Here is a 10,983-nt window from a genome sequence, read left to right as displayed (position 1 = left end):
ACGAGCATTATAAATAATAATTTAAAAACGTTGGATTTTATTTATTCTCTCATCCCGTTCCCATCCTTTTCTGGTAACAATAGATGTCACTTATCAATTACGTCAAAAATTTTAGTGAGGATTAGTAATTCATCCAAAAAAAGTTGTTAAATTTTCATACGATTTAAATCACATTTAAGTATATTGTTTAGTAAACTTAGAGAAATTTTTTTTTCAAAAGCACACTGATGAACTAATTTATACTAAAAAATTACGGTATCTAATTTCAACTACAAAACTTCAATGTTGAAAAACAGTATTGATTATACATTTGTCTAATTAATTTTCACATATAGTCGAATTAATCAACTCTCCCTTATTCTCTAGGGTTCCATATTCGGTATACGTATTTATACTGAATACACCAGCGATCCCACAAAAAATAATTTGTTGTGTGCTGAAAAAAGATTTTAATTAAGTTTTTTGGTATTAAGAGCTTCCAAACGAGGTTAATAACAACGATTCCACGAAAAAACTCTCATGAGTCTTCTAACGTCACAAATAATTTTTATATTTCAATAATCACTCATTATTTCCTTAATAACATTATATTTTGTACAAAACTAGACCAATTTTGGAGCTGTATAAAGTAATTTATGAAGGTTTTTTTCACATAATTAGATAATGGATGATTTTTTGCGTAATTGGTCATATTTAGACTCGCGTGAGGCGACAGATGAGATAATTAATACACTACAGTGGTTTTATTACTTGGTCACCTATTTTCAACGTGTGCTAATGTGACACAATTTAGTTTCATTAATTATTAGCTTTACGTAAGTTGTTTGAATAAAAAAAAGTTGAGCTAGAATAATATTGTAAAATAACTTGTTTTTACGCTTTTTGTGCCATTTTGTAGTACTCAGTACGTACATTTATTTTTTATTTTTAGCATGAATCTTATTTCTACAAATGTTTGAATAATGTATTAATAAATTTATCTTTGATATTTGCATTTCAACACAGCGATTCATCTGGTTTTGCATTTAGATTTATATCTACATTTCAAATGAATCATAAACTATTGGTATTACGTTAAAATTGGACTACTTATAAATTTAGATCAGATATCCGATTCGATGTCGATTGAATGACAATGTCTATAAATTTAAAAAATTGGATTTATCAATGAATGAGCAAAATGATAACAGAAGGTCCGTTTTTTTTATTTGTTGACTTCATATCATTGATCAATTTATTAATGAACGTGTTCCGTATTTGATTATAAGGTTTTATTGATTTTACTGGAAAATAAAATACCTCTAAATTAAAAAAAAAAAAAAAGTTATTTAGAACATTTTTTAATCTAAATCTTTCTAAAGGTAACATGTATATTGTTTATACAATAGTGGTGCTGACACTACAAAGTTCCAACGAAAAGTTTTTTTAGAGTTAATGAGTTTTGTAACACAAATTAAAGGTAAGTACTAGCCCTTTTTCTTTCTTTTTCTGAACCGTCGATAAGTAATGTGAAATATTACTAGGGCACTCGATCGTATGAATCAGTTTTGACTAAATTAAACATTTTCATGTTCGGGTTACATAATGCATGCAATTGCTATCGCTAATTTTTTGTAACTTTTCAACTTTATTTTGTTATTAGATTTAAAAAAACAATTATGTTTTGTAAAGCAGATACCTATGTATGACCAATTATATTTTTTGCCATTTTATCTATCAGAATCATCTTACCTTGTAAAGAATATAGTGAAAAAAATAGTAGTACTTCGATTGGAACAGCTATAACAAAAAGCTAATTTTTCATATTTTTCGAAGGCTTTCTTAAATTTTTAAAGCATATAATAATGGTATTCAGGCATTCAAGAATTACTATGAGTTTTTACGCTGTTATGGCAAATACTGATGTTTAAGATTTGACAGCTCTTGTGTTACTTTTTCGGCAAGAAAATTGTGTAGATTAATCGAACAGCGGAGGCAAAGAGATAACAGAACATTTACATATGCATACTTTTTGTTCCAGTACAAATATAAGACATGGTTACTGTTTCTACTTTACAGTGCCATAATTGTCCTTATAATTTAATATTTCTTAAAAATTAATCCACGTGAAAATAAAAAATAAAAACCCAAACTTGTTACGCGTCTTTTTGCCACGCATAAATATAATTTACGAAACCAAAATTAAAAAAGGAAAAAAACTCTTTCGGACACACCCACCAGCGGGTATAATACTTCCTGCCAACTATATAATATACAAAACACGTCCAATGTAAGAGCCAGCGCTCACGCACAAGCTCCAAAGAGCGGCAGAGCCAGAAGATAGCCATTGTTTCGTTCGCAAGGCCCGCGGGGACTTGTATGCTCTTCCCTGTGCTTCATATAAATGTGCGCGCCGTCTTTCCATCTACGAAAATGTATAACAACAGCTTAGCTGTATACCTACCAAGTTCATGCATAGCCACAATATTACACCTAGATGTCATATATATATATATATATATATATATATATATATACTGTTGCGAATCCGCGAGATCGGGTGAAAATGAGAAATAAAAAGCATCGAATAAAAAGGAAATGATAAACGTGCGGTGTGTAGGTGTATTGGCGCACCCCAGCCCTACCGATATATACCGATCTCTACCGATCTCTTTACCGATCTTCGCTATAAAACAACCACTAAACTCGGCGTATCAAGTCCCTCTTTTCTCTCGTTCTTCCTTCTCTTCATCGTTCACCTGCTGGCGCTCGTCCACTTTTCTCTTTCTCTCGCTCTTTTGCACATAGGTACACGTTCGCCGGCGGCGTCGAGGCGCACGCGCCCGACGTTATCTCTTCTCCACCTTTATATACCCTTTCTCCTTCTGTCTCTCTCCGTTCAGCTTCAGCACGCCGGCGGCGTTGGCAGCAGCGCACACCAGATACAGTCGTTCCTTGTGTTTACGTCGATCGCGCGCACCAGTCGGTGGTCGTCCGTCCGCACGGCGCGACCACTTTGTGAACTCGAGCTCGTCGAATCGGCACGTTATTTTGCGGTCGATTGCATGTGTTGACGTTCGTGTATACGTGCGCGCGCGCGCGCGATCCAATGTTTTGACTGTACGTATCGGGTCGACGATCGGCCGATTTGTCCCACAAATTTTCGGCAAAAGTGCCAGTGCGCGATGCTTTTTCGCATCACAGTACCGCAATATCACCGATCGATCGGTAAATCCGGCTCTGACCGCAATCACGCGAACCCAACGAACGCCGAACTCTTGTAAACAACCAACAGCTATCGCTTGACTTGGCTGTCATTGTTGGGTAAACGATCCCCTCGAAACGTGGATCCGAAGCGCAAATCGGTACACGCGGTTCCCTAAAATCGCAAGATTCGGTACAATCAGCCCTACGTATATTTGTCCCGAGCAGTGCAAACGAGTGCGCAGCGAGTGCTTCGTACAGAGTAACGAAGAAGAAGAAGAAGAAGAAAAAAGCCGAAGGGGGTAGTGCGGGTCGGGAGGGTGGGTGGGCGGTGCCGAGGGGCGCGCAATATTTGGAGGGCGCATGCTGCCGGCCACCTCGACGAGGGTAGGCCGGCCCGCTAGTCGCACCGATGAGCTCGTGCTGCGGCGGTAGCCCGGCGGATTGGCGGCCGGTGGTGAGCGCGTGCGGAGGTAGAGGCAACAAGCGCGACGACAAGCGCAACCTCGTCGTGGTCGTCGTCGACGGGGCCGAGGGGCAGCACCGGGCCGCCGCCGTGCAGGCAGCGATGCCGAGGGGTCTGGTGCCCGCTAAACGGGCCCTGCAAGCTGTCGCCCTCATATTGGCGACCGCATACGCGACTGTCCTGCTCTACCAGGCCGTTGCACCCAGACAGGTGAGCTTGTCTTTTATATTTTACACGTCCTACTTATGTTAGTACGTGCCTTGCAAGCTGGCCCTGATCGGCAACTTTTTCTCTCAAAGCTGCAAGTTTTCGTTCGAAAATAATCAACTCTTAAAGTCACTCGACTCGAACACCATTTCAACATTATAACCAACAGCCATTCGAGCTCTCCTCGTAGCCTCCTATACTTTCGGTGTGCACCCAATATCAATATTTGCCAGAAAAAGAGAGTGAGGAAGAAAACGGCTGTTCTTATCTCTTGGTGTTTCAGTGGGCGGACGAGGCGAGCAGCGATGAGTTGGTCGGCGACGCGTCCGTGGAGGTGATACCGATACTGCCCCGATTCGCGAGGATCGGCGTGAGATCGGTTGCCCCGGCCGCGGGCAGCGGCACCGGTGAACTGGCGCTAGCGACGCCACCTCTAGCGACCGCGGCCCCCTTTTCCACGGACCTCGCCGATCTGTTCATCAGCGTCAAGACCACCAGGCACTACCACCACTCGCGGCTGCCCGCCATCATCGACACCTGGTTTCAGTTCGCCAAGGATCAGGTTCGTACCGACCAATCACCACTTATTTTCATCCAGCATTGTTTTTTTTTTTTTTTTCCTGGGACTTATCGCACACGCGCTAATTGAACACGTGTGGTACTTTAATATTTGACCTTTTCATGAGCATCGCCGTGATAATTTCATAACTCGAAATCTTTGCAGGTGTACTCTTAATATAACGATCTCTTGTGTATATTTTTCACACCCCCCCCCCCCCGACCGGCGTTTATTTGTCCGTACCGATTCGTGGAAAGTACAGTCGAGTATATAGACCGTGAAAAAATATTAAAAACTCCCCTTCGGACTTACACGTATTTATACACCTCTTATTATTGGGCAATGGTACAGCTAGCAAAGTCAGGTGAGCATATTGTACTCGTGATGCGTCTCAATAAACACGCGTACTGGAAGGTATCCAAAGAGTCTATCTGACTCCACACACACATGATATAATTATATGGTAATGGAGGAACCTTACGGTGAAAAGCAAGGGGCTCGTCTATGCAAATCGAGCGCATGTATATACATAACGACACCGGTTAGGCCGGTAGCAGCACGTGATGCACACTCGCGACTCAGGCATGCGGAGACCGATTTTCCCCAAATGATCGAGAATCAGGCTTTTTATCCCATGCATAAGTACGCGTTACAGCATATCTTCGAAGACGTTTCTATGTACGAGCCGATGCGCTGTATACTCCGCGCGTCGAAAGAAAGGCAGGAAATAATACGTCAAGCTGTATACTCGAGTTGGGCATAATATATCGTGTACACTCTGATGCGTTCGGCATTGGGCCGTATTTTATGCAAACCGGGGGGAAAAGTCTCGAGAGATAGCAAAATAGAGAGATTACCGATTTATTGGCCGTATACGCATTCATTGCGAGACTCAAGCTTTAGAGCCCCTTTGCAATTCGGAAGAACCAATGATGCATCAGTTGAATCGTCTTCGTTTGCGTTCAGGAGATAAGTATGTAGCTGCTGGATAAAGTTTTGGACGACCACGTGACAGTCGCGAGATCGGTAGACGGCATAACAACGTAATATGATGCGTTGTACAGTCTCTCGACTTTCTATCGGAGACGCGACTCTTTTACATAATTAGGAGCGTGCGATGCATCCGATCGCCGTCACCCATTGACACCGAGCTCACCTCCTTTAGTCCTTCGGTCCTTTATGAAGCCGGACCACGCGCCTTTACAACCAAAACCGATACACCCGAGATCGGCAAATATACGCAACCGAGAAAACACGTTAATGAAGCCGCGCGCAAAATATACATATATGTACGAAACTCGCTGCTTGCGTTCCCACGAAAACGCATCGCGAACTTTCGCGATGCGCCGCCCGTGCACACGGCGAATCCCATATCTGTATACGCACGTTATAACACTGGCATCACGCAACGGGGAAGGGGGAGAGAAAGAGAGCGAGGCGCGCTGCACATACGTGAGAAAAAAGCGCGAGTGTGCACGCGTGTAGACAATGGAACGGCCTCCGCTCCCCCCCGTGTCCTCCCCCTCGTCCATTATATATTGTGTTTAGGTGTACTACCTACGATGTGCATATATCTATACATACGTGTACGCGTTCTCTCTATCGCGCACGTGTGGGAGAGGCGCCGCTTCGTTACACGCGTATTCTTTTCCCTTCAACCTCCCCCTACCCCCCTCCCTGCTAGCCTCTTTTTTTTCTCTTTGACTCTTTTTTGTCGTGGAAAATAAAAAAGGATCGTATGACAGCGGTGCATTGTTTGTTTATTATACTGTTCATCGTACAACTGATACATTTTTCGCTTTCGGGGTTGACAGTGAAAATTGGAATGACGAGCGACGGAATCGTATAGTTAGTGGGAGGCAGATGTATTTTTTTTTTTTTTTTTTTAATCACAAAAGAGAGGAATACGTAAAATATATTAAGTAATTTATAATCATATATCGTGCAGATAAACCTTTGTTTTTTGTCGTCATTTGCACGCAACTCATGAGTATTGGTCTACAGCGAGTCGTCTGACGGTACAGCTTCGACATTAAAGACGTGTACGGTCGTGTGTCAGAATTGATTTGGGAAATACATTCTTTTCCCAACTATTTCAAATATCCAACTGCAACGATCGTCTTTAAAAACGACGGGTCCCATCGGATAACAGCGTGTACCGCTACAGCTCCTCTTCCGCCTCCCCTTGCCCCGTATCCTCGTCAACGCGACTCAAATATGTGCACCCATCATGTAAAAACTCGGTGCGGGTGTCCGCGAGTGGCGCAATCAGCCGACTCGCCCTGTTTTCTGCTTTTATCCTTCCCCCATGCACTTGTATACGTATAGCCATCATGTGCTCTCCGATTGAGCGCGAATAAGCGATACGAGCTCGCATTGTTTTTGTTTTTCCATCGACTCTAGATGGGTATCGGTTGGCGCGCGTTCGCGGCTAATTGCGAGCATTGTAAGCCGATTGCGGCTCGACGGGGCAAGAAGGGACGGGAGCGATGGTTGGACGATAAGGGAAAGGTCGAAGGGACGAGACGGAAGGACGGGTTGTCGTCCCTCCCCCGAGTCTGGTGGGAACCCGCGGACTAATTGGTGACGGTGTTGGGTCGGGCTTTATCTTCCGGGTGCGTGGGGGTGCTTTTCGTGTTTTTTCTTCTCTCCTTCCTTTTTTTAACCACTTGAAAAAACAAAAACAAAAAAAAACAAAATTTGTTACCCATTAACCATCACACTATACGTTGACGGACAGACGGTAGGTCGGACAGACACACACGCAGTTCCGCAATAAGAGTAGAGAGGCCGAGATTCGATTTGCGCGAACCCCGCGAATAAGCCGAGCGTTGCACGAACGAGGGGGTGCAGTGTATACGTAAGTAAGCTCGGCAACGAGTACGCATACAGAGGGAAAATCACGTCCGTGTGTATAGAGGCGTCCATCGGACTTTGGGCAGATGATGCGCCAACAGCTCGTGGGAAGATCTCACGGGTGATGCTCATTTACCTTCGACCCCAACGCGCTGCTGCATTAAAGGGCAGCAGCAACAGCCACCTGCAACAGACGCAACGTCGGATCGTCAGTTCGCGATGATTTTCGCCTCCACCAGCTCGGCTCCTCGGCCGATGATAATTAAGCGACGCGAGGAGAGGAGCAACCGAGCCAATGTGTATATTATGTTATACATATATGTATACGTATATAGGAACGAAAGCTGCAGGGATTCGATGGTCGAGACGTACATACATCCGCGATCGGAGGAGCGAAAATTGAATGCGCGCGAGGAGGGATGAGAGAGAGTATAATGAGGGGTTTCGCGAGAGGCGAAATTGAGGGGAGGCTCTCTTGCCTCGGCGAGCTACTTACACGTATACCATCGGTGTATTACACGCTCAACTGCAGTTCTTTTACGTGTTTACTCGCGTGTTCATATACGTAGGTGTATATATTATGTACGTGGTGTAGGGACGTAAAATGCTTCTTTTCCCTCTATTCGGGAGGTGTTGGTCGTTTATCTCTCCAATGCCTCTCTCTTGGCTTCGTTACTTACCTGTACCGCGTTGCTGATGGTGATTTCATACCTACGCCGTGTCTGCGTGTTCTCGTGTAACTATGTAATGTTTACATACGAAGGACGACCGAGTGGCTCATATTGGCAAAGTAATAGAAAGAAAGAAAGATGTAATACAAATAAACAGAGACCATCTACTTTTGACGTATACCGATTTGTATTTATGAGTATGTAGGTAAATAACGAGCCTCATCCCTCTCTGATCGGCGTACAGCTCGTTCACCCCTGGATTGGTGTGAAATGAGAAAAAAAAAAAAAGTGCGTGCACGCAAACGTCCGTGGATCGTTGACGGATGCGTATGTTTTAATATCGCCACAAGTGGTCGGAGGCACGTTTTTTTTATGAGGATGTCCGGGCAGCTCTGCGCTGCACACGCGTCCGCCAATGAAACACATGCACCCGCGTTGTTCTTGAGCGGGATTGAAAAATCTCGATCGAGAGTGGGGAAAAAGTGCCCAAGAAATTCTTCGAGCTGATGGAGCTTGAAGTTGGGGAAAGAGTAATCTTTATTGGTAAATTTAAAGTTTACCGTGCGGGTTTCGCAGCGGAATTTAAGATTTGCCGAAAACCAATACGGACCGCGCGTGGTTGCGGAAGCCGGAAGAACTTTGGGCGGATTCCTCATTCAACTCCCTCGAAGTTAAATTACCCCCGCAACTCTTTTGCCCGATCGCTGTGAGGGTGTGTGTGTGTGTGTGACACTTGCTTTAGCTTTATTTATCAACGTATTTGTTCGAGAAAAATATCGTAAATGTTTGTTTTCATACTATTTACGTTTCTGTGCATGCCTGGGTGTTACATTTACGTTTCAGCGAGGGAGAGAGTTGGCGATGGATGACGATTGCGACGCGAATTCGACACGTTGACGGTTACGGGTTTACTTAGTAATCTTCATTTCTTATTCACCCGGGTGGACATTGGTTTTGCGATTGATCGACAAAGTGGGATTATTTCGTGACGTTGCGCGAGACCCTCGAACGAGGCGCACAGGGCAAATTGAATTTCTCGGTGATTAATTTCCAAAAAACCCGCTTCCAAGTCGACCCTTCGCGAAAAAACAGTCCTATAGGTATATCTGTCCAAATTTCACTTTCCGCTCGGTTAGTATAGCTGCCGAACAATACGCCTGCACGCAAAAACACCGCACTGCCAAAAAACTCTCGCATCGAGCCTCCGAAGCACAGTATAGTCCGTATCGATCGCATATGTATACGCTCCACGTCTCGCAGAAAAAAAGGGCCCCTCTCCTTCTATTATCCGTCGTGACTATCGACTCCGTGCATGGCCCCTCTCGTGCACGCACGCATGTATATATATACACGGACAGCAGCAGCCGGGCAATTTTCACGGAGCCCCAGCCGCGATAATTGGTCAATTACCATTGCCCTCCTCCCTTGTTTTTTTTCCTCCTCCTCGTCTATATACTCTGCGTGCGTCTGCTCACCTGTTTTTTTTTTTTTTTTTGAGGGACAGAAGGCTTTTGGGGTGCTTCTTTTTTTTATTCGCTCCTTTGCTCCGGTTTTCGGAGGGCCTAGCGCTTCTTTGAGGGAATAAGGGGGCCACGGGGAGGATAGTTACGGCCGGTCGTTTGCGGTAGCCCAAGCCGTGGGGCCCGACTCGTTTCGGGGCTCCTCGAACTCTGGGATCGACACCGAACGGCATGTATACACGCGGGGCTGCTGTCGAGTAGTCCCCTTGACTCTTTGGATTATCCCTATCTTTTGAGGATTTTGCATTGCACAAAAGATCATTAATTGTATAACTATATGCAATTACTGATTTGCACACCAGCTCGTTGATAGAATTAAGTATCATTAGCTTTAAATGAAAGAGACACTTTGTTCGCTGGTATTATTGGAAATCGAAGGATAAATACACAACGCAATACCGGTACACAAGGGAAGGTATATCGTTAATTAACCTTATGAGTGTTGTAAATAATACAATATGTACCACTAATCACTGTATAAGTATAGCAGTGGGATGAATTACTCATCGTTATCGGTCGACTCAATTTCCGCGTTGCTCATTAAAATTTCAGAGCAACGTCGATCTGCACCGCGAAACGAAACCAAAACTCTCAAAATATGTATCCGTCAGGAAGAGTTGGGGCATACCCACACAAACTCGTCCAACAATTGGCGGTAATTAACTTCATCAATCGCACGAGCCGTGCACGCGCGTGCGGGTGTGCAAGAATTTACACCCTATACGTATATTATGTACGTGTACTCTCGCGCGTTGACGTCACGGCCCGATCTTGTTTCTGCCATTTACAATTCCAACTCTCGTTAGCACTGCTCCGTGTCCCTTCCCTGCTTTCCGCGAACGCCACACTCGCGGATTCTCCTCCTCAACGCTGTGTGCTTTTGTCTCTAACACCATCGAACGCGTCTCTTCTTCCATATGTATGTATATGTATTCTCTTCCTTTATCTTCCTTTGCTCTCGTGTCTCCTTGATTGCTCCTCCTCCCACCGACCCCGAATCTCTTTCGCGTTCCTTCGCTTTGCGGCTACATTAATTTATTTCCACTGATTTCTCTCTCCACCCAACGGAGCCTCCTTCGTTCGATCGTATTATCAGAGCTGTTGTTCTAGTTGTTTTTCACTTACTACAATCCGAGAGAGGCGCGATAAGTATACACACGCTCTCTCTCCGGGTGTGACAATTTCGCTCGAAGGAGTTTACAGCTGCACCTGCGCGATGACGGGCAAAAAAGGGTGAAATGTGGAAGAGAAGGTCCCCGGGCTCCTCGTTTCCGCGTGAATAATTGCTCAAAGGTATGGGTGTCGGAGAGAGTCGGCTCAGGGGGTGAGGGGGGGGGGAGTGCCGGAGATGCCACGGATGGCCCGAGAGATTATTTTCGATGTAGCGCATACCGCCACCGATGCTCGATCCCATGGGAAAGAAAGGGGGAAGGAGTGCGCCTCGTGCAGCTGACTTGGATGCATCAAGTCGCGCGGGCCGGGAGAAAGACATGGGGAGGGAGGGGGGGGGGGGGGTAATAA

The 10,983-nt window shown here is 44.9% G+C and overlaps 1 protein-coding gene across 2 annotated transcripts in view; it reads left to right on the top strand.

The window, feature by feature from the left end:
- The first annotated feature begins 3,539 nt into the window (after nucleotides 1–3,539).
- fng (Fringe glycosyltransferase) overlaps nucleotides 3,540–10,983 on the top strand; it is a 94,781-nt gene continuing 87,337 nt past the window's right edge. For both annotated transcript variants that reach the window (XM_014349747.2, XM_014349746.2), the window contains exons 1-2: nucleotides 3,540–3,859; nucleotides 4,140–4,418. In XM_014349747.2, the coding sequence (XP_014205233.2) occupies nucleotides 3,596–3,859; nucleotides 4,140–4,418 (543 nt within the window). In that variant the 5' untranslated portion in view covers nucleotides 3,540–3,595. The remainder of the gene's footprint in view (nucleotides 3,860–4,139; nucleotides 4,419–10,983) is intronic.

This window comes from Copidosoma floridanum, unplaced genomic scaffold (assembly GCF_036245765.1).
Source record: "Copidosoma floridanum isolate Cflo_tuat_1 unplaced genomic scaffold, Cflo_Japanese_pri ptg000029l, whole genome shotgun sequence".
NCBI lineage: Eukaryota > Metazoa > Arthropoda > Insecta > Hymenoptera > Encyrtidae > Copidosoma > Copidosoma floridanum.
The sequence above is the reverse complement of the archived record's forward strand: the minus strand, read 5'-3'. Positions and strand labels throughout refer to the sequence as shown.